This window comes from Cutaneotrichosporon cavernicola (assembly GCF_030864355.1).
Source record: "Cutaneotrichosporon cavernicola HIS019 DNA, chromosome: 1".
Classification (NCBI taxonomy): domain Eukaryota; kingdom Fungi; phylum Basidiomycota; class Tremellomycetes; order Trichosporonales; family Trichosporonaceae; genus Cutaneotrichosporon; species Cutaneotrichosporon cavernicola.
In genome coordinates this window covers 1,544,346-1,567,221 of record NC_083393.1, presented here as the reverse complement: position 1 = coordinate 1,567,221, position 22,876 = coordinate 1,544,346, and the positions used below count along the sequence as shown (strand labels likewise).

At 58.0% G+C, this 22,876-nt stretch overlaps 11 protein-coding genes across 11 annotated transcripts; 4 read left to right on the top strand and 7 right to left on the bottom strand.

The window, feature by feature from the left end:
• Positions 1-184: 184 nt before the first annotated feature.
• On the bottom strand, positions 185-1,958 carry CcaverHIS019_0105760 (uncharacterized protein; the record flags this gene model as incomplete). The annotated part of the gene is made up of 7 exons (XM_060601855.1): positions 185-554; positions 589-691; positions 736-1,131; positions 1,166-1,345; positions 1,431-1,519; positions 1,570-1,614; positions 1,855-1,958. 7 exons carry the CDS (start codon positions 1,956-1,958, stop codon positions 185-187), a joined length of 1,287 nt encoding a protein of 428 aa, XP_060453124.1.
• Positions 1,959-3,906: 1,948 nt separating this feature from the next.
• CcaverHIS019_0105750 (uncharacterized protein) lies at positions 3,907-5,639 on the top strand (the record flags this gene model as incomplete). The annotated part of the gene is made up of 5 exons (XM_060601844.1): positions 3,907-4,173; positions 4,242-4,679; positions 4,723-4,863; positions 4,900-4,995; positions 5,031-5,639. 5 exons carry the CDS (start codon positions 3,907-3,909, stop codon positions 5,637-5,639), a joined length of 1,551 nt encoding a protein of 516 aa, XP_060453123.1.
• A 154-nt stretch (positions 5,640-5,793) lies between these two features.
• On the bottom strand, positions 5,794-8,821 carry CcaverHIS019_0105740 (uncharacterized protein; the record flags this gene model as incomplete). The annotated part of the gene is made up of 13 exons (XM_060601833.1): positions 5,794-6,158; positions 6,195-6,446; positions 6,479-6,590; positions 6,918-7,351; positions 7,389-7,479; positions 7,517-7,616; positions 7,666-7,670; positions 7,707-7,762; positions 7,801-8,007; positions 8,040-8,150; positions 8,183-8,544; positions 8,578-8,607; positions 8,643-8,821. The coding sequence occupies 13 exons, from the start codon at positions 8,819-8,821 to the stop codon at positions 5,794-5,796; spliced, it is 2,304 nt and encodes a 767-aa protein (XP_060453122.1).
• A 224-nt stretch (positions 8,822-9,045) lies between these two features.
• Positions 9,046-10,951, bottom strand: CcaverHIS019_0105730 (uncharacterized protein; the record flags this gene model as incomplete). The annotated part of the gene is made up of 8 exons (XM_060601822.1): positions 9,046-9,402; positions 9,434-9,508; positions 9,540-9,585; positions 9,618-9,972; positions 10,006-10,178; positions 10,211-10,350; positions 10,385-10,617; positions 10,663-10,951. 8 exons carry the CDS (start codon positions 10,949-10,951, stop codon positions 9,046-9,048), a joined length of 1,668 nt encoding a protein of 555 aa, XP_060453121.1.
• Positions 10,952-11,230: 279 nt separating this feature from the next.
• Positions 11,231-13,095, bottom strand: STI1 (uncharacterized protein; the record flags this gene model as incomplete). Its single annotated transcript, XM_060601811.1, has 4 exons — positions 11,231-12,078; positions 12,115-12,424; positions 12,461-12,862; positions 12,907-13,095. 4 exons carry the CDS (start codon positions 13,093-13,095, stop codon positions 11,231-11,233), a joined length of 1,749 nt encoding a protein of 582 aa, XP_060453120.1.
• A 392-nt stretch (positions 13,096-13,487) lies between these two features.
• MCM3 (uncharacterized protein) lies at positions 13,488-16,232 on the top strand (the record flags this gene model as incomplete). The annotated part of the gene is made up of 6 exons (XM_060601800.1): positions 13,488-13,583; positions 13,627-13,849; positions 13,889-13,996; positions 14,040-14,412; positions 14,447-15,530; positions 15,567-16,232. 6 exons carry the CDS (start codon positions 13,488-13,490, stop codon positions 16,230-16,232), a joined length of 2,550 nt encoding a protein of 849 aa, XP_060453119.1.
• Positions 16,233-16,562: 330 nt separating this feature from the next.
• CcaverHIS019_0105700 (uncharacterized protein) lies at positions 16,563-17,373 on the bottom strand (the record flags this gene model as incomplete). Its single annotated transcript, XM_060601789.1, has 4 exons — positions 16,563-16,766; positions 16,798-16,882; positions 16,913-17,060; positions 17,097-17,373. The coding sequence occupies 4 exons, from the start codon at positions 17,371-17,373 to the stop codon at positions 16,563-16,565; spliced, it is 714 nt and encodes a 237-aa protein (XP_060453118.1).
• A 696-nt stretch (positions 17,374-18,069) lies between these two features.
• On the bottom strand, positions 18,070-18,634 carry CcaverHIS019_0105690 (uncharacterized protein; the record flags this gene model as incomplete). Its single annotated transcript, XM_060601777.1, has 4 exons — positions 18,070-18,116; positions 18,151-18,404; positions 18,438-18,447; positions 18,628-18,634. The coding sequence occupies 4 exons, from the start codon at positions 18,632-18,634 to the stop codon at positions 18,070-18,072; spliced, it is 318 nt and encodes a 105-aa protein (XP_060453117.1).
• A 252-nt stretch (positions 18,635-18,886) lies between these two features.
• Positions 18,887-20,026, top strand: CcaverHIS019_0105680 (uncharacterized protein; the record flags this gene model as incomplete). Its single annotated transcript, XM_060601766.1, has 3 exons — positions 18,887-19,494; positions 19,588-19,823; positions 19,863-20,026. The coding sequence occupies 3 exons, from the start codon at positions 18,887-18,889 to the stop codon at positions 20,024-20,026; spliced, it is 1,008 nt and encodes a 335-aa protein (XP_060453116.1).
• Positions 20,027-20,256: 230 nt separating this feature from the next.
• CcaverHIS019_0105670 (uncharacterized protein) lies at positions 20,257-21,324 on the bottom strand (the record flags this gene model as incomplete). Its single annotated transcript, XM_060601755.1, has 4 exons — positions 20,257-20,492; positions 20,526-20,832; positions 20,863-21,024; positions 21,088-21,324. 4 exons carry the CDS (start codon positions 21,322-21,324, stop codon positions 20,257-20,259), a joined length of 942 nt encoding a protein of 313 aa, XP_060453115.1.
• Positions 21,325-21,608: 284 nt separating this feature from the next.
• CcaverHIS019_0105660 (uncharacterized protein) lies at positions 21,609-22,742 on the top strand (the record flags this gene model as incomplete). The annotated part of the gene is made up of 3 exons (XM_060601744.1): positions 21,609-21,688; positions 21,931-22,060; positions 22,581-22,742. 3 exons carry the CDS (start codon positions 21,609-21,611, stop codon positions 22,740-22,742), a joined length of 372 nt encoding a protein of 123 aa, XP_060453114.1.
• Between the last annotated feature and the right edge of the window lie 134 nt (positions 22,743-22,876).

Below are 22,876 nucleotides of genomic sequence, written 5' to 3'. Positions count from 1 at the left end.
AGAAGTTTTGATGTGACGAGGTCGACCTCACAGACGGCACCCAAGTCACAACGCACCAGAGACGCAGCAGCAGTTATTCGTATACACATGTCCATGAGGATTGTCCAGTTGTGGCAGTTGGTGTCAACCAGCCCATCTTCAGATTACTCGGCAAATACTGTACGATCTATAAGCAGGTCGTCGTTTAGAAGAGGCCAGCGACAAAGACAGCAAGAGAAGCAAGCGCAAGGGCAGAACCGATACGCGACTTGGCACCACTCTTACGGGAAGCAGTCGTGACGGCAGTGGGAGCATCGGCGACGTCGGGGACGTTCTGGGTCACCGTGACCTGGACAAGCGAAGTCGCGCCGTCTGCCTCGGTCGTGATCGAGGACGAGACCGAGGTGGCTTGCTGGCGGCCCAGGTTGTTGTTGCCGGCGACAGGCCCGTCGGCTGGGAGACCGCCCTCGACACCAGGTGTGGTCGAGACCGCAGCGTTGAAGATGTTGACGTAGTTGATCTCGTAGTAGGCGGTACGGTAGTTGGAGCCGTCGCCGTTAACGTAAGTGGTGTAGCTAAGAGTCAGCCGCGAATTAACAATTCGCTCACCAGTCCTCGCCCGAGGCGTAGCCAGTGCAACCGTTGGCAGCGAGGGTGCTTTCAAGCCCAGCCCAGACGCCGCAAAGAGTGGTCTGGAGAATAAGAGTCTGAGCTTGGATGGGTCAGCCAACGTCGACGCAATTCAAAACTACTTACGGCCAAAGTAGCGCGTGAAGGTGCAATCCTTGTTACCCCAGTAGCCAGTCGGTGTACCAAGGGTGCTCGTGTCAATCGACTTGGCATCGGCGGTCAGGGCGGCTGGGACCCGGGCACGCGGGATGAACCAGATCTTGATAGCCTCTGGAGCCCACTCTGCAACAAAGACACCTCCACCGGCAGCAGCAAAGCCGGCACCGTAGGACGCAGGGTCAGTGTCACGGGCCGTGCAGCCCGAACCGTACGAGTAGCCGATGGAGCAGTTGAGCGATCCCCAGTCACCCGTCATGAGGGCCTGGTTGGTCTGAGGCGCGTAGCAGCCGTCCTCGGCAGAATGGAGCGCCATCTGGTTGACGGGCTGGTTGTGGATACCCTCCATGATGTCAATCTCACCGCCTGGAGTGAGTGGCGTCCGATTAGCTGCATTTACCAACAGGCCACTTGGGGCCGACGGTCCAGAAAGCGGGCCAGACACTGCAGCCGTAGGGCATGTGGATCGCGTCAAGAACCCAGACGGTGCCAACACCGTATGCGCGCTTGCTGAGAAGCTTGGGAGCGAAGCGCTTGGTAGTGTGCCAGGGGTTGGCAACGACGGTCGAGGTGTCGTCGACTGTAACGTTAGCCTCGAGTCCACACTCCGTGGCCCTTCCCAGCCACACTGGATATCCCGGGATAGGCGAAGACGATCGACGTACCCTTCATGATTGTTGTACCCTTGGCAGTCTTGTAGATGAGTGGGCTTGAGCTGTTCCACTCGGCCGAGCCATACCAGAACACCTCACCGCTACGGTGGTCAGTTGCCTGAACATTGCACACGGAATACGACGTCCTCACCTGGTGGTGTTGTCGTAGAAGCTGTCTGGCCAGTTCCAACCCTGCCTGGAGATGTCAGCCGGTACTCAGTTTCCACCCGATCGCAAAGACGAGAATAAAGGTCACAAAGCGTCCGTGCACTGACGCCTGGGCGACCGGTGCAATGCACCCAACGAGCCAGAAAGGTGTGTCGACGTCAAATCGATGCAATGGTGATGGTGAGAATCGCATCGGCGGCACTGCCGCGATCTCCGCTTACTTGTCGACTCCCCTCCTCCTCTCTCACCTCTCCCGCCGGGTACTCACAGGAAGGTGTCCCCCGCCATAGACTCGGCGATGGGGTAGACTCCGGCGCGTACGAGGGGGGCCGCAGCGACGGCAGCAGCGAGGGCCAAGGCAAGAGGCGCCATTCTGTCTGTTGAATCTCGATACTGTGAGACAAGCGAATGAGTGTAGGAGAATGAGAAATGAGGAGAGAGATTAGCGAGAAAGGAACGTGATGTATGGGGGATGATGTAGGGCTGGCCGTCGAGTCTGTATGGTGACTCTTTGAGCCGAGTAATGCAGGTGCGTGGGTGGCTGAGTGCGAGGGAATCAATAATGGTGGTCTGTGCGGCGAGTTGCTTGCACTGGCGCACGATCTGGTATCTTAGTGTCTTCCCTGCTTGCATCGGAGTCAATGGCCTATTGAACCGGTACGAGGGTGGCAGAGAGCCGGCCGTGCGCAAGGCAACTTTGAGACCATGAGAACCATGAGCTGTGCAAGGGATGGACCGTTGCGGTTGCAAACAGAGTGAGGTCACGAGGTCAGAGGCGTTGAGGCGTTGAGGAGTTGAGGGCATGAGGGATGAAGTCCATAGGAGGGCGGGTCAAGGGCTAAACGGTGGCGTCCTCGTTGTTTTGTCTTGTCCTGACGATCAAGCCATGAAGGCCAGAGCAGCAAACTGTTGAAACTCGACAAGGCTCATGTCTCTCAACTCAGACATTGGGCCACCTGCTGAACCCAATTCACCCTCTTCTCACCTGAGCCGAAAACGCGTGCCAAGCAGCATTCCACAATTCGGCTGCTGTCAACAAACCGACGGATCTGACCAACCACTGCACTGACCCAGACCCCTTCTCCTGTCTCTCAAAATGGCTCTCGGCTTGCCAGCAATGGTAAAGTATAGGGTGTGTCTTCTTGCTTGCCTATGCTGCCCGCACCTTCCCCACCCCCCTCTCCCCCAATGCTGTGCCAAATATATCAAAGCGGCAGGGTCATGGCATCGCCCTGTCCTTTGCCTGACCCTGGATTCACCATAGCCCAGGTCTAATGATATGATTCCAAGATTACGTCGGCTCCCAGTCCCACGAATCAAGCATCATACATCACACTCCCGCATTCCTGCCCTGCCATTTCGAGCTACCAACAAGAATACCTCCAACTGCCCGCTGCCCTTGACATTGACAGAGGTTCATGCACTTGCGTGTGCCCTCTAATCGCTTCAGCATAGGCTCATTACTCATCCGCGCCTTGTGTCTGGCACAGTGCTGTCATCTTGTAATCGGCTGCATCGCCTCAGACTTCGGACCGGACCAGAGCATCCACCGTTCCATGCCTTTACTTGAATTACCACGGTGTAATGGCGAGTCCAAAAGAGGGAGCGGGGATTCTGGAGCTGGTGAGCTCTGCAATCCACGAGTCTCGCTGTTGCTACTTCCCGGGAGATCAAGTTGGGAACACGTGCTGACGGTGCTTGGGCAATGCCTCGCATCTCTTTGAACAGGATAGAGCTGAGGTAGAAGGAGGTGTCGACGTGCCTGATTTCTTTTCCTGTTTGCTGGTTCACCACGAGTTGAATACCACCGGAGACTAGTCCTGGGACCTTTGTCGGCTTACTCTCTTACTCTCTTATTCCCAAGTGGATCATCGGATCGCCATATCATCGTGCCGCATGTCATTGCCTTGACATACGTCATGGTCATTGCCTGGCTCATGATGACTTATGACTCAAAACCTAAAAGGTTATAACTATGCACGGCCTTCATACACCACACACACACACCCATTACAACACTCATTACTTACACTCATACACACAAACTAGCTTCCACTTTGCGGAGAGTGGGATGACTGTCCGGATTTACACTAACCTTCCTTTTGTCACCACTACAGACCCACAGACACGCACACACGCCGAACGCACGCACGTACACACACCTCCTCTTAGAACTGACACGATAAGGGTATCCAACTACATTTCATCTTCATCGTCACATCTTCCTTTCCATTCATCTCCAGCTTCCATTCACACTTCCTTGCTTGCACTCACATCCAACCTTAGCACCTCCTCCCCTCACAGTTCTCACCATCTCACCATGTGGAGTAGCATCCCCGGCGCAAGCTCCTCCTCTTCCCCTTACTCGCCGCGTCCCAGCACCCCCCGCACCGGCGGCCCATCAGGCTCGTATTCCTCCTCTCCAACTCTGCCTTCGTCAAGCAGCCCAAAGCAAGTGAAGAGAGTCTCCAGCACACGCGACCCAAACCAACGCAAAAAGCAGGATGGATCCGGATCAACACCCAAGATCACCCTTCCCCTTGATGTGTGGCGCGACACCTTCCTCGACGCCTTCCCTGCTCTACCAGTGAGTGTTGCTCCATATTCAATTTCACACTTCGAAGCCATACTTCGAAGATGAACGCCTAACACCAGACCACGTCACAGGCGATCGTGGACGACTGGTATTCCTCTGGGAGCTGGGAAGGCCCAGTCTGCGATTCGGCGTACCTGAACCCCTCAGAGAGTGAGGACGACGACGACAGCGCCGAGTTCGCCGTGGCGGCCAAGTCCAAGAGAGCCGAGGGCAAAGGCAAGTGCAACAAGGTGTCTCGGTCGAAGCCGGCCGGTCGCGGCGGAGGTTCCCTGTGGAAGCATGTCACCACGCACTGCAAGAGTCTCGACGTCGATGCTGTTCGCGCCGCCGATTCCCGCATTGTCCACGCCTTCCTCGGCTCGATCTGCGCCCCACACGACGTGCTCCTGTGTGGCACACAGTTCTCAGAGTCTCTTTATCCGCGCTGTGCATGCCACTCCAAGGCCAAGAGCAGCGACTCGCTGAGGAATGCGCTCGAGTCTGTTGGTCTCCCCGATGTAAGTGAGGGAAGGTGGTCCAGTCAACTCGTGCTTACCTCAGGTCAATGTCCATGAGCTCGACCGCGTCATCTTCATTTCTGAGATGCACAATCGTTGGTTTGTCGTGTTCGTCACCTCCCAGTGGGTGGTAGTGTACGACCCCGCTGGATTCTACCGCCTCGAACCGGACACTGTCTCGCAGGTGTGTACATGTTTTCAGCGGAGGCTAACTCATCAGTTTGCCGACTACGTGGTTGATGCTTTCCTCGCCGACACAAGCAAGTGGCCTGACCTTGAAGTCGTTCGGACCACTCTTGAGACTCGTATTATCTCGGTGGGTTCACCCAGTGTCGCAACAATTAACTCCAGCCTGACAACCCGATCGACCCCATGAGATCAGTCGTCCTTGTCTGTGGTGCGATCGAGCTCATGGTCGCCCTGCCGACACTGGACGAGCTTCACTACCCTGGACTCGAGGTGTCTCTCTGGTTCCTCTCGGAGAGCATCCACAAGGACCTTACCCACGAACACTACCGCCGGTTCCTCGCTCTTGCCTTCAAGGACGTCGAGGACGAGGGGATGAAGGACGATAACCTAACGACGGCGAACCCACGGGGCAATGGTTTCAAGCGCCGCCCGCGCATCGACGCACCCAAAGTGCCGTTCAAGGCGAAGCGGCGCATCAAGCGCAAGAAGCAGTTCGTCCCGGCGGCGAGCTCGGTTGCCAAGCACGATGTGTCGCCTGAGCTGGCGGCGGCGCTTAGGACAGCCAACAACAAGTCCATGACGGGGAGCAAGCTTGGCAAGGCCATCCTGGACCGCGTCGTCTGGACGTGCAACGCAGGCCACCTTCCCACCGACGAGGGATGCGCCTGCGATTTTGCTGAGTACTGCGACGATCTGTTTTCCGATCTCGGTCTTGACCGCTCCCTCCTGGCGAGCCTGGGCGTTAATAGCCACCGGAGCGTCAGCAACTAAGGAGAGTAGAGATGGCCTGGTGAAGATGACCAGCAGAAGTGAGCAATTGCTAGAACGAAGGGTACGTGTGCACGGTCGAAGGCAGAATGAGGGTTTATAAGGAGTCTTTCCTCGATGTACATGTACATTGTGCAGATCTCCCGTCACCCAAGACCTACAACTTGTAATCCTGGCCGTCGACCGCCTCGAGCCACTCGTACAACTCCTGTGCCTGCTCGTAGGCGACCTCTTCCCCGCCCTGCTCGGCAAACACGGCATGCACCTCACTGTCGGTGAGGACGCGGGGCCCATCAGCGGCATCAGCCTCAAGTTGGGCCTGGCAAAGCCTCTCCAGGCGAACAAAGTAGGCGACTGCGGCATCGACAGTCCCGGCTGCGGTGAGGATACCGTGATTCTGGAGGATGGCGCCTTTACCTGCTGGTCCCAAGGCTTTGCAAATAGCCAACCCCTCTGCGTCATCAAGGACGACTCCTCCAAAATCATCATATAACCGCACCGTCTCGCCATACTGTGCTCCCTCTGGAATTAGCCCCGTCCATCTAAGATATAACATACCAACAGAGGCCAAATCGATATTGCGACCGAGACAGCTGAACGCCCTGCCAAAATACGAGTGGGAATGCGCCGCGGCATGGATATCCTGCCGTTGTCGATGGATCGAGCCATGGATAGCAAACCCCGCAGCATTGAACAGCTGTCCGTCCCCGTCCTTTCCGCCACCCAACACGTTCCCGTCATGGTCGATAAGCAGTAGATCCGACGCCGTCATCTGGTCGAATGCCACGCCGTACGGGTTGACCCAGAACGCTGCATGAGTACCAGCAAGAAGAGGAACGTACCGTGCGGGTTTACAACATCGCGCACCGTTATGTGGCCCGCTACACCCTCGTCGTAGCCCAGTCTCGCAAAGATGCGGAAGGCGCCGGCGAGGCGTTCCTTGTGGTGTTGGCGCTGGGGTTAGAAGAAAAAAGAGGGACGACGTGCCAGTTTGAGCTTGGTTGCTTCGTCGCCGCCGCGCAGGCGGAGGACGCTGGGTCGCGTCTCGGCCTGGGTCTGGGTCTGGGTCTGGGTTGCCATTGCAGTGTGGGAGGAGGCAGGAGCAAGATGCCAAGTGCAGTGGGCAATGGACACGGGGGACGGAGGAGGCCGATGGTATCGGCATCTCGGGGTTCATACCCGGTGATTATTGCGAGGGAGCTGGGTAGTTGGAGTGGGGCAGGAAGGATGGACAGACAGACAGACAGACAGACATACATCAAGATCATCTACAATCTAGACACGCGCCGCACCCAATCCGTGTGCGCGCCGCATCGCATCGCTCTTCTTCACCCCAAAATCGTCCGCAAACACTTCCGACACTTCCTCAAGGCTCAACCCCGAGGTCTCGGGGTAACAACGCCACACGAACACCCACCCCACAAGGCACACCACCGCGTACAGCGCAAACGCGCCGGCGGGCGTGGCAGCCTCCATAAGTGAGAGGAACGTCGCTGCCACGAGCAGGTTGACGCTCCAGTTTGTCGCGGTGCACAGGCTCGTCCCCAGCCCTCGGACTTCGAGGGGAAAGAGCTCGCCCTGCTGCCATGGGATGTTGCCGCTACCGGTCGCGTAGGCCGCGACGAAGAACATCATACTCAGCAGAACGAGCAGTGCTTGAGAGCGAGGGTATTCGGTGCCGGGCACCAGGACGCCGTCCGTGCCGTGCGTCAATTCTACTGTCAGCGGTGAAGGGGGTGGACGTGGACGCACGGCCGAAGAAGAATGACGTTGAGAATAACGCAAGCGCCATCAATGGTACTGTGTAGAGCATGATGGGACGGCGTCCGATCGGGTCAATGATCTGTTGTCAGCTGGCGACGAATCCGAGAAAGCTGTACCTTGAGCGCGACGAGCGTGAAAACGCAGTTGACCGTGGCGATAATCAATCCAGTCGCGGTGGCGTTCTTGAACCCCATTGCGGCAAAGATGGATGCAGAGCTGATGTTAGTATGCGCAGTAGGTGTCCCAAAGACTTCTCGAGACCTACTAGTACTGTCCGTCAGCAGCGATAGTTCTTTCTTTGCTCACCATCAAAGTGTTGAATCCACACGCCTGCTGCAGCGCCTGCAGCCCGCACCCGATCACTGCCGTCAACTTGACATACGCAATGAAGCGGACGCACCTAGAGCCCGGCGGTACGCGCCGACGCGGAACAAACTGGCGGCGCGCTGGCGCATCGTCGTAGTCTTCTCGATCTCGACGCTCTGGGCCACGGCCCGAGCCATGATCTCGACCTTACGCGCGACGTCACCCTTAGTAGCGAGCGGATACACCCGTGCCAAGACGCGCTCAACGGCACGCGTGTCACCGCGAAGGAGGAGGATACGCGCTGGTGTCAGCTCTACACACTGTACAGCGCACGAGATTCGGGGAGGAAGCCGAGGGAAGCGAGCTGTACCGCGGCCGGAAGCGCGCCGAGTCCGACCATCCATCGCCATCCTCCCGGCGCGCGGGCGAACAGTGCACCGATCGCTGCCATTAGTCCTTCTCTCATTTGGGCGTACTGTAAGCCACGACTTGGCCAAAGGTGCACACGACCGCGTTTACAGTCACCAGCCGACCACGCATCCGAGTAGGCGCCAGTTCACCGATATACAGCGGCGCAATGCATGACGCAAGGCCGACTCCGAGGCCGACAATGAAACGCCCAACTACCATGGTGGAGACGGCGTGTGCCGCGGCCTGGAGGAGCGCGCCGACTATAAAGACGATGTTGGCTAGGAAGAGGACGCCTTTCCGCCCCCGAGCGTCTGAAAGTGCGCCGGCGCCCAGGCCGCCGAAGAGGGCACCGAGAGTCGTCGCGCTCGTTATCGCCTCCTTCTGGTGGGTTGTGAGTTCGGCGCCGAGGTCGGTGCCTATCACGACACTGTTGTCAGCTGATAAGAAAGAGACAGCTCACAGTGTACCGCTAATCACGCCCGTGTCGTAGCTGCTGTCAGTGGATGAAGGGACGGGAAGGCGTACCCGAATAACAGGCCTGAGATCGCTGCAGCGCAGACCAGGGCCCATACAAAGGGCGTGACTGTGTCTTCGCCCAGCACGACGACGGCGGCCTCATCCACCTCGGGCGCGGCGCGGTCATCGACGAGCGCAGAGGCCGAGCCCCGTGGCGACGTCGCGAGAGGGACATAGCCCGCAGTCATGGTGTGGTAGATGTTACCGTTGATGCCTATTACGCGCGGCTTACGTGACGTGTTTAGGGTAGAGTCAGAGTTCGATGGCGGATGTGAGTTGGGTGGCAATCAATCGGACGCGGACCAGACTAGGCCGGTGGAGGTCAAAATGCTAATGCTTATTGTGATACTTGAATATGCTCTAATGCGATGCGTCTAAACTTCTCCCTGGATTAATCTGCACACATTACGCCCTACGCCTCGGCCCCCTCGCGCTGCTGCCGCTCGACGCGCTTCAGCTCCTCCTTCTCAAAGCGGCTACGCGACAGGCTGGCCGCCGCGCGCCGCTGGATCATGTCGATGTCGGTGGTGGAGCCCCCGATGTCGATCGCCGGGAACGCCGGGACGTCACGCGTGCGCGCCTTCGGGAGGGGAAGGCGCGAGGCGGCGACGATCTCGGGCACGTTGGTCGGGTGCATTCGGCCAGGCTTCACGACTGTCGCCTGTGAGAGTACGCGATTCAGATAATCGGGAGATGGGCGGGACGCAGACGACCACGCGCGCAACTTGGGCAGCATTACGTTGACTCCCTTCGGCCCTCGCTGTGTGGGCTGCTGTCAGTGTGGCCTCGGCGCGTCTCACCTCGATCCACGGCACGTCGAGGAGTTCAAACAGCTCGCGCTCGTTGTCGACGAGGATGGCCGTCTGTGCGGGGCGCTACGTCAGCTCTGGTCATGTTTACACCCACCGGTTGGCCCAGAGGGTACAAGCCGCGAGCCCAGAGCTCGAGTCCACTTCTGTCAGCTGAGATTTGAGGAGAACGTACCGCTTCTTAGCCTCCAGCCTCATGTGGCTCACGAGCCAGCTCGACCCCGTGTCATAGAAAATCCGGTAGGGCACGCTCTCGGTCGGTACAATGCGGATATCGAGGAAGCGTTCGGGACGGTCCTTGTCGAGTGATGAGAGGCACTGAAGTGTTGTGTGCTGTCCTGGAGAGTTCGGTCCGCCCTGAATCATGTCCTCCAAGTTGATCAGCCCGTTTTGCTGGAGTCTGTGATAAAGCTGGTTAATGCCAGAGTCATCCTGTCCGTGGCGCTCAAAGTCCGTGTGCCATACAAGTACCTTGATCGACTGAGTGTACGCTGAGCCGCGTCGGTATGGGCCGACAATCTCAAAGCGATCTGGAATCAGCTACGCAATAGTGGTTAACGAACACTTTGGGACGGAGCCAGCGAGCGCATTCTGCAACCGCTCGCGGAACTCATCAACCTCGGCGCGCGGAATCGCGCGGTCCTGCACTTGCAGTAGCTGGATAAAGTTCTTGGTTTTGGCCTTGACCCTGTCGCTGCCCATCAGGTCATCCAATGTCCGATGGCCGCTGTAGGCGCTGTCATTAGCAATGAGCAATGGTCTCCGTACAGTGCATGAGCCTTATTGGTGCCCAAACTGGGGAGGCGGGAGAACAACTCGCGCGAGATCTGTTCCTCCGTAAGGCTCTCCAGGCCGGTACTTTTGAATTTCTGGAGGAGAGCCCAGATCGTCTTCCACACAAAGTTGTTCTGCCGTCAGAAGCCGGACCACGTCGATGCTCACCCCTGCACCGACCGCGCCTTCGATTTCGCCAAGAGTCAAAAGTCGATCGCCGTCCTTGAGCAGACGCTGTGAGAGCGTCACCGGCGTGATCCTAACGTCGGGGTCCTCGCGCTCTTCCGCATTGGTAAAGTCGCGGCCGTTGGGCCGAACCATGATCGGTCCACCTCTACTGTTCATGGGCACGGTCAGGGCGTCCATGAGCAGGCGTGAGGGAATCAACATGTCCTTGTAATCTAGAATTAGCGGACACAAGCAGTGTGTGTGGGAGCATGACTTACCGGAGTGAGTCGTCTGGATGGAGTGAAGGGCAGGGCAGAGCTGTCGAGAGTTGGGCTTCCTGGCTTTCGGCTGGTTGCCAGAGAAGAAGCTGATTGATGGCTGCGCTTGCCGAGATGGGCTGCGCGCGGAATCGGAGGCTACCTCGCGCGGCGCTTCAACGTCGTGACGAGCATTGGTTGGGTCTGGCTGTGAGCTGGTGCTGGCCGCCATCGTCCAAGATAGAGCCTGCCGCGCTGCCGGCCAACTCCGGATGTACGTCGCTCTCTTCCATGCCTGCGCAGGGAACATGATGTCGAGGTGAGGCGTTGGAGAGCGCTGTACCAGATGTTGAGAGCGTCCTCCAGGCGTTTTGGGATAGAGGTTTGAGATCAGAGTTGAGATTGCAACTGCTCAACAGCCCTCCACCAACAATCCGAGTCCCTCCCTGAGTCGAGCAACTCAAAAGAAACTACTTCCGTCGGGGGGTATCAACTCCAGAAGAGCGGAAAGACTACACTAATGACATGATGCACTACTCGGGACTACCAGATACGACCCACGACCTCCAAACTACCTCTGCATATGCGATTACCGCGTGCGGATAATGCCCGCGTTGATGAGCTTCTGGATCTTCTCCGAGATCATCGGGTTCTTCATGTGGTCCATGAGCGCAGATGGGTTCTGCTGCGCGTCCGACAGAATCTGGCGCATGATAGGGTCGCTCATGATCTCAGCAACCTCGGGGTCACGCATCGCCCGCGAGTATGCCTCCTCGTCTGTCTCGGTCGAGCGCTGCGACTGCAACTCCTGCATGATGCGGTTCATGTTGTTGTTAATCTCGTTGGCGTGCTTGCCGTCCTTGTCAGCATCCATGGCCTTTTGCAGCGTCTCGAGCGCCTTGGTGTTGTCCCGCATCGCCTGCTGCACGAGGGCCTTGCGGATGTACGCCTTGATGAAGGTCGGGTCGCACTTCATGGCCGCCTCGGCGTCCTTGAGCGCCTCAGGGAACGCCATCAGCTTCTGGTAAGCCGACGCGCGGTTGTTGTACGCGCGCGGGTCGGTCGGAAGACGCTTGATCGCCTCAGTGTAGCTCTTGACGGCGTCGGCAAACTTGCCAGCCTTGAACTCGGCGTTACCGGCCTCACGAGCCTCGTCAGACTTTGCGGGGTCCATGTACGCCTGCTTGTCCGCCTCGGACTTTGCCTTCTCCGCCTCCCGGAGCTTGGTAAGAACGTCGGGCGTCCTGTGCTCCGTCAACGACTTCTGGTAGAACTTGATCGCGTTTGTGAGGTCTCCCTGCTTGTTGTACGCGTTGCCGATACGCCCGTACGCCTTGGCGTACGTCGAGTAGGAGGCGCGCAGCTCGCGACCCTCCTCGATGACCTTCTCCGCAGCCTCGATGCACTTGGCGTAGTCGCCCTGCTCGAAATAGACGGCTGGCATTAGTTTTTCGTTTAGCTGACGAAACTTACCGCTCAGGTTGAGGAGGTAGGTAACGTCCTTGGGGTACGTCTCCCACGCCTTGGTGTACAGCGCGATCGCCTCGTCAAACTTCCTGGCCTTGTATGCCGCGTTGCCCTGGAGCTTGATGGCGTCTGCCTCCTTCTTCGCTTTGGCGTCGTCGTCGTCGACCTCCATGGGCTCCTCCTTGGGCTCCTCCTTCTTGGGGGACGGCGCGCGCGCCTTGGTTGGCGAGGAAGGCTTCTGCTCCTGGAACGAAGGCTGAGCAGGGGTGGTGCCAGGTGGCATCTCGTTGGAACCCTCTGGGCGCTCCATGGCAGACTAGTATTAGTATGCATCCAGGGGTTGTGCACTCACAATGTCAACACCCATGAGGACACCGAGGACAGTGAGCATGCGCGGGTCGCTGAACAGCTGCGTCATGTCGGTCTTGCCGCCAGACGCTGCGATCTGGTCGATCTTGGCAGCGAACGAGGGGTCGCGCAGCATCCCGGCTGTCTTAGGGTTGGCCGCGAGCTTAGCCTTGAGCTGGGGGTCACTGAACAGCTGGCCCATGCCCATGCCATCGTTGGGCCCGCCCATCTCCTGGTCCATGACCTTCTGGACCTCAGTCAGGCCCTTCTTGAGCAATGCGCTCTCGGGCTCGACCTGCAGACCCTCCTCATACGCCATCACCGCCTCGGGGTACTGGCGGAGACCGTGCAGCGCAGCACCCTTGCGAAGGAAGCCCTTGGAGAACTGGGGGTTGATCTCGATGCACTGTGGTCAGCCGCTACCCATCAAGATCGGAAGTTGGCCCTCACTTTCTCGGCATCCTCGAGAGCGCCCTGGTAGTCCCGGTTACCGGACTTGGCGGCAGCACGGTTTGAGAATAAGACATGATTAGATGGGTCGAGGGCAATGGCGTCCGAGTAGAGCTGGATAGCCTCGGGGAAGTTCTTGGCGGAGAATGCCTTGTTGGCCTCGGCCTTGAGCTGCTCTGCGGTTGACATTTGTGATAGATGTGATGAAAGAGGAATTGATCAGACCAAGTGGGATCGAAGGATGAAATAAACGACAACGATGACGAGCACCTGATACCAGTATAAGGTACGCCGAACCTCCCAGAACCACCCAGCTACCCACCCACCCAGCAATCACAGCAAGTTCGAGTAACAAGCGGGACTAATTCAATCATCCACGTGATGAACACGTTCCTTGTTTGTTCCCACGTCATTCAAGACGCGTAGATTGTTAGCTTGTTAGAGTGTTGACCCTGAATGTCATTTGACGCGTCGCCATTATCCAACCACAATCACTAATTGTCTTTCTCCTTCCTCTCCTCTATTTCCCTCCTCTCCTCTATACATCCTCATCTCCTCCACAACCTCTACATCTACTCACAATGGCAGAGGTGACGGCACAGGACGCCGCCCTTGTCGCAGCAGACGACGTGATGCGCGATCGCGCCCGCCAGTTTGTCGAGTTCCTTGATGATGACGTGAGCTTGGGCCCAATGTTTGTGGTTGCGATTAACCCCACAGAACCAAGCAAACTACAACTACCGCGGCGACATCAAACGCATGCTTGACATGGAGCAGCAGCGCCTCATTGTTAACCTTGATGACCTGCGCGACTATGACCGCTCATATGCCGATGGGTTGCTGCTTCAACCCACTACCTACTTCCCTGCCCTTGAGGTCGCTGTCCGGCAGATGGTACAGGCGCTCCATGACCCAGCACGTCATGACATCCGCGACAAGGACTGTGAGCTGAAAAATACGCTTAGCAGACAGCTGACAGCAGATTACGTTGGACTGCGTGGCTCTTTCGGGCAGCAGCACTGCAACCCCCGCACTCTGAGGAGTCACCAGATCGGCAAGATGGTCTCGCTCGAGGGCATTGTGACACGATGTGAGTTATCACTGAAGGCCTCTTGGAACGATCTGACAACCAGGCTCGCTTGTCCGCCCCAAGATGCTCAAGTCTATTCACTACTGCCCACCAACAAAGAAGTTTCACAGCCGCTCTTACCACGACGGCACCATGATCGCACCATCCTCGACCCTTACTGGTTCCACAACCGTCATCCCCACTGATGACGGCGAGGGACATGCGCTGTTGATGGAGTACGGCCTTTCCACCTTCCGCGACAGCCAGACCACCAACATCCAGGAGATGCCTGAGCGCGCACCCCCCGGCCAGCTCCCACGCGGTATTGAGGTCGTGCTCGCTGACGACCTCGTCGACGTCTGCAAACCTGGCGACCGCATTCAGCTCGTGGGCGTGTACAAGTCCTCGGGTGGTGGACAGGGATCCCGAGGCTTCCAGTGAGCTGACATGGAGTGACACAGCTGACAACAGCACCGCTCTCATCGCCAACAACGTCATCCTCCTCTCGTCCAAGCAGGGCGGCGGTATCGCCCACACTGCGCTTACCGACGACGACATCCGCAACATCAACCTCGTCTCACGCAAGAGGAATCTTTTCAAGCTCCTTTCTGAGAGCTTGGCGCCTTCCATCTACGGTTATCAGTACATCAAACAGGCGATCTTGCTTCTCCTTCTGGGCGGTGAGGAGAAGAACCTGAAGAACGGCGGTCACATTCGTGGAGACATCAACATTCTCATGGTCGGTGACCCCTCGACAGCCAAGTCGCAGATGCTGCGTTTCGTCCTCAACACGGCTCCTCTGGCGATCGCAACCACCGGTCGTGGTTCGTCTGGTGTTGGTCTCACAGCTGCCGTTACCACCGACAAGGACACCGGCGAGCGCCGACTTGAGGCAGGTGCCATGGTTCTCGCGGACCGTGGTGTTGTGTGCATCGACGAGTTCGACAAAATGAGTGATGTCGACCGTGTAGCCATCCACGAAGTCATGGAGCAGCAGACCGTCACCATCGCAAAGGCTGGTATCCACACGACACTGAACGCGCGCTGCTCAGTCGTCGCCGCTGCCAACCCCATCTACGGCCAGTATGACGTCCACAAGGACCCTCACCGTAACATCGCCCTTCCCGACTCGTTGCTCTCGCGTTTCGACTTGCTCTTCGTCGTCACAGACGACTCGGACGAGCAGCGCGACCGCCAAATCTCGGAGCACGTCCTCCGCATGCACCGCTACCTCCAGCCGGGTGTACAGGAGGGCACGCCGGCGGTCGAGAACATCCAGCAGCACCTCGATGTCGGTGGTGACGCTGAGGAGACTCAGGCGACCGAGACGCCAGTTTACGAGAGGTACAACCCTCTTCTCCACGGCGGCGTGACTACTTCGCGTGGCCGTGGCGCCAACAAGAAGAAGGAGGTGCTCTCGATCGCCTTCGTCAAGAAGTACGTCCAGTACGCCAAGTCCCGCATCCACCCTACCCTCACCAAGGGCGCCGCCGACTGGATTGTCGGCGTGTATGCTGGTCTGCGCAACGACGACCTTGCCTCTAACCAGCGAAGGGTGAGCTAAACGCCATTGGAAAGAAACTGATAATAGACTTCGCCTCTCACTGCCCGTACCCTCGAGACCTTGATTCGTTTGGCCACCGCCCACGCCAAGGCACGCCTTTCGAAGGAGGTGGACGAGCGCGACGCCATCGCGGCAGAGGAGCTTCTGCGCTTCGCCCTATTTAAGGAGGTGGTCCGCCCCGAGCGTCGCAAGCGCCGCAAGCTCAACAACGGCGCCTCGCGCAGCGACGACGAGTCCGGCACGGAAGATGAGGAGGAGCTCTTGGAGGAGGAGATTGCTGCCCCGACCGCCTCTGACCGCCAACGTGCGCGTGAGAAGGCTGAGCGACTCGAGCGGAGCCAGAGGCGCCGTGGGCCATCCCAGCAGGAAGAAGAGGATGAGGCAGCGGCCGCCCAGGCGCTGGAGGACGGCGACGTGGAGATGGCCGAGGCGGAGGACGCCGAGGCTGTGGCTGAGAATGTCAGCAATATCTCGGCTGAGCGTCTCGACCTCTTCCGTGAGCGCCTGGGTGTCGTGTTCGAGCACGACGCTGCTGCGCAGGGGTTCATCGACTTTGCCGACCTGCTCCCCCTCGTCAATGAGGGTTTGGCGAACGAGGACATGTTCGGCACAAACGAGGGCAAGGCGGCTGTCCGGACGATGGCAGACCGCAACGAAGTGATGGAGGCGGACGGCACGGTGTACAAGGTGTAATTTTGATTGTACTAGATTATGATACGCGATATGCTTGGTGACTGGTGGTCATGGGGGTCCACACTGTGGGAGTGTCGGCTGATCGGCTGCCCAGAGCATGAAGGAGGTGGTCGCGTGTGCGAGGGAGATGAGGCAGGAGGACACGGTCGGACACGGTCATGGCGAGGAAGGTTGCACAAATATATTGTTGCTGCGCGTGCTGGGAAAGATGGATTCCCTCATCCGCCGCTACCTTCCGTAGGATTTCCTGGTACCTTTGGATTCACCATCGCGACATGAGTAACACGCACTGGATTACATCAGGTTACTCTCGGCTGTGCAAAACGGCATCTAATGGAACGGAGAAACTCCTGTTGGAGGAACGCCAAGAAGAGCCCGGAGGGCGCGAACGAGTGGCCCTTTTGACCCGCGGAAGATGGGCTCGAGGTCATGATGGGAAATCCGCAGGGGTCGCAGGTAGAACTGGAGGTATACAAAGTACATCCTGAGGAGGTTGAGAGGGAGTTTGCTCAGTTTCTTAATGTTAAACTGGGTCTGGATGTCAGATAGCCCGGACTGAACCCACGGGAAAACCCGGAGGCAGAGGCGACAACCGGTTGATGATTGCCTTGATATCCATGCCGAGCTGGTAATTGGCAGCGTTGAGGGTGCTGAGTAAGCTCAACTGGAGGGTAAGTTACCGAATATTTTGCACCGCCATCATATCCATCACATTGGTGGCTCCATTGTAGTCGCAACGTCTGAGGGGGGGAAGGTCATGGCCGAAGTGAGCGGCAAATTGAGCGTAGAGTGCCACCAGTCCTGGGTCGCCACCCTTCCCCGCAATGCCTGCTGTCAGCACGATCTTCGAGAGCTGTACTGTACCTTGGTAAACCAGCCGGTTCCGGGCAACGAACTCCTGCACCATGCTCTTATCGTCGTCATTCGCAGCTGGATCCGCCAAAACCATCCTCTCCAACATCTCTGCCTGCTCAACTTGCATGGCAGAGACGGGAATATGAAGGACAGCACACATGGCGGTCCAGTGCTTGCGGCGCTCGCTCGGGCTTGCCATAGAAAGGCTAGTGCCGTTGCTGGAGTTCGAAGCCGGCTCAACCTGGGGGTTCGGGCTGGGGACTTTGGAGTCGGAGGGAGATGTCATTGTGGATAGGATATGGGGTAGACAGAGAGAAGGGATGGAGGGAGAAAGAAGGGTTGTGTTGAGAGATAATGGAGAGATGAGAAGAGAGAATGAACAAAGGACAACTGCTATGTAGTTGACTGGGCCAGGAAGGTTGAGCCAAGTAGGTTGCAAAGCTGAATCAAGTCAACTACGGGGGTCTAGACCTAATCCCCGCTTCTCAACTTACAAAGAGTATGTCCCTGGATCATGCAGAGGGAAGGGAAGGTATCAAACTACTATTGACGTGTTACAAGGGGAGGGTAGGAGAGCGCCATTCAGAGCGGGTAGCAGGGCGCGAGCGATAGCGATATGGCTCTGGGGCCCGGGAGACCGAGGAAGGTCGAAGAGAAGGCGGACAGAGTCGACAAGGCTCTCCTGTTCCATCGTAAGGACCAGGCTGAGTGCCAGCCTGGGGGTTTTGGGCAGCCAGAGGTAAAACTTGAGGTAGATGAGGTAAAGCCTAGTAGGAAGGGAAGTAGAGCAAGCAGGAAGGAAGATCAGTTGAATCAATATTCTATTCCTTGTTACTATTACGTCCTTAGGTTTCCTCGTTAGTATACTGCATCGGCCGCAGAATTGAACGTTGTGTCGTAGCCCAGTCACCCAACAACCCCGATAACCGTATCACCTTTGTATCGCCTCTGACGCGTTGCACACTGCTTACATCCTCTACGCCTAGTAGCCGGTCTTGTCGCTGATCTCCCAGTCGTACGCCATGACCTCTGCCCGTCAGCGAGCCTCAACCACCATACTCACCAGCCATGTGAGGGCGCACGTGGTCACGCACGCAGTCCATGTGCGCATCGCTGACGGCGTACTTGTCGAGCTCGGCGCGGTTCTCAAAGACCGAGTACAGGCCCCAGTTCCAGCCCTGGGTGCGCGCCTCGATCTCGGGAGGGCCGACGTGCATGCTGATCGGGCCGGGCACCTTGAGGAGCTGCTTGATCGACTCCTTGGCCGCGTCGGCCTCGGCGTCGGTCGCGCACGGCTTGAGCTTCCAGAGGACGATGCTGGCGTTAGAGACGTCGGGCGGAAGGCTTTACTGGATGATCTCTGGGCGTCAGTGCGGATACGAGAAGGAACAGTGAGACGGGTGACGCTGGAACCTTGCGACATCAGAGGGGCGCCGTGACCATAGGACAATATGTCACAGCAGCACGCTCGGCGGCTCTGCTAGACATTCCATTGGGCGACACTTCACAGCATCTGCTCCTCTTCCTAGTAGGTACTCACTGCCCATGATGATGAAGTGTGTGTTGATGGAATGGGAGACTAGGCCGAGCTGGGATCAACACGTTGGCCTCGCTCGGCCCCAACATGTCCGCTCATCCGTTCCTTCCTTCCCTTGGACTTCCAATCGGAGTGGGCACCGGATAAACCGCCCACTTCCCCGCATTCCAATGTCTGTACCCCCGCACTCAACTGTCCACTCACCCTTCCTCCACTCTCAACCTCACACCCACTCTCTTTCGCCACCACCCAACTGTCTCCGATGGTCGAGTGCATAGCGCTCCCCCTATCTGCCCTCCTCCCTCCGCTTGACTCTGACCAAACACGCGACAAGGAGCGGGAGGCGGCCGCGCGCGAGCGTCTCGGCTTCGACACGACCCCTTCCCCGCAATTCACCGCATTACCGAGACTTGCTGCAGTCCTCGGCCCGCTCCCACCTAGCGCACCGCTGAGCGTTGCAAATGCGTTCCTCGATCTTACTGACCTCGCGCTGTTCGAAACTCCACCTTTGCCACCCCATCCTGGCTTGGCAGAACCTAAGCCGCACGTACTAGTCCTTACTGGATCTCGAGCGGATCTCCACCTCGCGCTGGAGGAGCAGGACGCGGCCTTTCTCCGCAGCCACTCTTACGCGCTTTTCGACCGCCTCCGCCGCACAGATATCCGGTACTGTCCCTCAGTGACGCATCTCAGGCTCCTCCTCGCTGTCCTTGGCTCCGAGGGGTTGAAGGTGGCCCCGCCGTCCATGGTGGTGCTGTACGATGTCCTTGGGTTGCTGATGGCGCCGGAGGAGCACGACGAGAACGTCCCCGCCGACGAGGAGAGGGCTGAGGACGAGGAGCCGGAACCAGTCAAGGTCCTCCGTCCCGGGTGAGTCAGCTTGCACAACTGTATATATTCAATGGTACAGCTGCTCAATTCAACTCATTGAATTGTACATGCTTGTGGACAAGCTGACGACAGGGTGACGCTCGCGAGTTACCTCGAGCTTGTGGCGGCTGCTCTCGACATCGCCCGTGTCGTTGGAGCATCTCTCCTCATCCTCGAGCCAGGCGGTGACGGCGTTGCGTTGCCCCTAATCGCGTCGGCATCTGAGACAGTCCCGCCGACCCAGCGGACGCGTACGGCCCAGCTCTCCGATGGACTGCGCCGCCTAGGCATCACGGTGGGACAAGTCAGCCGCCTCAAGACGGAGACGGGTGCGTTCCGATGGAGCTTGACAATGGACTGACGATAAGAGTTGGCAGGTCAGCGCACTAGGGGCGCCAGGTACGAGTTGAAACTTGGCGGTGAGACGTACGCTTTCGCGCGCCGTGTTGGGACCAAGTCCGAATTTGCATGTCCGCCGCGCGAAGAGGGGGAATCGCTCGAGGAGGGTGGATGGGTGTGGGAGTGGTCATGAGCATGAGCATGAGTACTTTAAAGAGGCAAAGCTGTTGTGTGTATGCATCTACGTACAGGTAACATGACAGACCTCAATCCTTTAGAGTCAAGCCGAGCTGTTCGGGGCGCACGGTATCAGCTGCTGCTGCTGGACGTCGAGTTCACGAGTTAGTGACATAGTAAATTACATAGAGAAGCTAGTGAAGTAGTAAATTATACATAGAGATGAAAACACACTCAGAACCGAAGCTACGCAGGCCAGCCGACCCACTTACGCACCATGCGGTCGCCACACCCGCCCTCACCGCCGAGGTCCATGTGCTGACCGGGACAGAAGAGGCGGTGGAGACCTCCCTTTTGAGCAAGGCGCTTCAGTCCGATAAAGTCACCGACGTACATCTCCTGTTCCTCGAGTGGAATAACGTGGGAAGAGTTGTCCGGGTCGATTGTGGCCCAGTGTGTCGAAACACGCGGAACGACGGTGACTGGGGGTCAGCTCTTCTCTCTATTCAACTCACTGTCGTCCCTAAACGCGATGGCGACGACATTCTCCAGCCCGCCCAGTCCCCGTCCTCCATTCTCGCGCCTAAATCCTCCTTCCTCATCCATGTCTTTCTCGCCGTTCAAGTCGCGGAGGAAGGTATTGGTTTGGAGGAACTGCCGCATTCTCACCGGGTCGCGATAATACTGCGCCTGGATGAGATGGGACTGCGCCCACCGCGTATAGATCCCCGCTTTGGCTGCCCGCGACGCAAGAGTACACGTCAAAGTGGGTGGGTCGGGACAGGGAATAAGGTCCGTGATGCCAAAGTGCGGCGTGCCGAACTGGGTCAGCTCTGAATGGGCTAGACTCACAGTAATGAGATTCTTGACGGGCGGACCGTCGCAGTTCTGCGCGTACCAGCGTAGGAACAGGCCGCCCTGGCTGAACCCGATTGCGTCGAACCCGTCCTGTAGCTCGGGGATACTCTTGATCTGGTCGCACCCGCCTTGCGATAGCTCTTCGCCAACACCCCACTGGAGTTAGCTAGGTCCAGTTCCAGCTCGGCTTCAGCCCTCGTCCCGAAAGCCCGCACTCACCCATCCAGCCTTCTGCTCGTCACTTGGACTCCCCCCATTCGGCGAGACCACAGAATGAACAAAGATACCTGGATACTCGTCGCGTACGAAATCAGCAAACTGGTTCATGCCCTTGGAGTGCGCCGTATCTCCGAGTCCGTGCCAAATCACGAGGGGTCGAGGACCAGATGATTCGAGCACAGTTTGAGTCGGTACAGCTACTACCGCAGTTAGCAGCAGCGGCGCGAATACGAGCATGTTGTTTGCTGTTACTGGTTGCGTGGTTGTTGGTGGCAATGTTGTTGGCGGCTAAACCAAGAGTTGACGTAGTCATGGCGGTGCCCCGCCACCCGACCTCCACCAACATGAACACCCTGGAGATTCGGGAATACCAATGTGGCAGATCCTGCCGGCGGCAGCAACGGAGGCGGCAATCACGGGTGGGAGCCGCTCCGCTGGGGACCGAGGTGACATTCCCCACTCTCAACCACTCCCAAGTTCGACTCGTTCTTCATCACTACTCACCTCACCACTCAACAAACATGTCCCAAGCAGCGAGCGCAGCAGCCAACCAGGGTATGTCCAAGTGGCAGAAGTTCCTCAACCACGAAGTCGGACCAAAGTACGTTCTTTCTTGGCTTGGACGCTTGGAGGTGTTGTGGTGCGATACTGACACATTCTTTCGTCTCGGTCTCTTCAACTCTTTTATCTCTCATCTCCCGCCTCGTTCTCTCATCGTCCGCCCTCACATCCTTGTGACATCGTTCCAATTGCACCTCGCTGTGGCACCATCGCTTTCCGTCTGCGCCTCATGTCGCCTCATTCGCCTCATGTTGTTCGCTCGCCCCCACCTTGATCTCACAGGACCGTCTTCTTCTGGGCACCCGTCGCCAAGTGGGGCCTTGTCGCCGCCGGTGTCAAGGACCTGCAGCGTCCCGCCGACAAGCTTTCGCTGTCGCAGAACCTCGCGCTTGCCGCGACCGGCTTCATCTGGGTGAGTCCAAGGCGGAGGAGGGAGGTGGACCGCGCGTTCAATGGAGCTGGCATCGTTCCTGAGTGCGGAGGATGCGGCGGCGTGTGGTGTAACGATATTTGGAGGAAGGACATGTGGGCGCAGTTGCAAAGAGTGGACAAGGTCGAAGTCTGGCGCGCAGATAGCCAGACTCTCGCGACGCGGCCGAGGATCCAGTTGTCGGCAAGGGCCGTGATCTGCGATACCCCGCATGTGTAGAGAGGGTTCGGTTCAGCCTCGTGATGGCTGCGAGGCGCTGTCGTGTATGTGGCGCCATCGTTAGGCTGCGTTGCTCCTCTTTACAGCACGAAGCAGCCGTCCTCGTCAGGTGCTGTTCGCCGCACTCTGCGCAAGATTATGATGCACTGCTGTCTCTACGTCACCACAACCCCAAAGGAGACAGCTTGTCCGACTCGAACAGCTTGCTGCTATCACCCAGGTCCCTGACCTTGCTCGCACGTCCACCCTCACCTCATTACCCGTAAACTCTTGCTGACCCCAGGTGCGTTACTGCATGGTTATCACGCCCGTCAACTACGCGCTTGCCGCAGTCAACTTCTTCGTCGGCACCACAGGCCTCGTGCAGCTGGGCCGCATCTACAAGTGGCGCCAGGACCACCCAGTGCTCGCCGCGATTGAGGACAAGGTTGGCTCGAACAAGTAGGCGTGTTTGTATGTATAGAGGCTGGCTTTTTGTTTTGTGGAGGGTTGTCAGAGTCTGGTCAGAGCCGAGAGGCGCGGCAACAGCAGTGGTGAGAGCAAGGAGCGGAGATGGGGAGAGTGCCTTGACGACAGGAC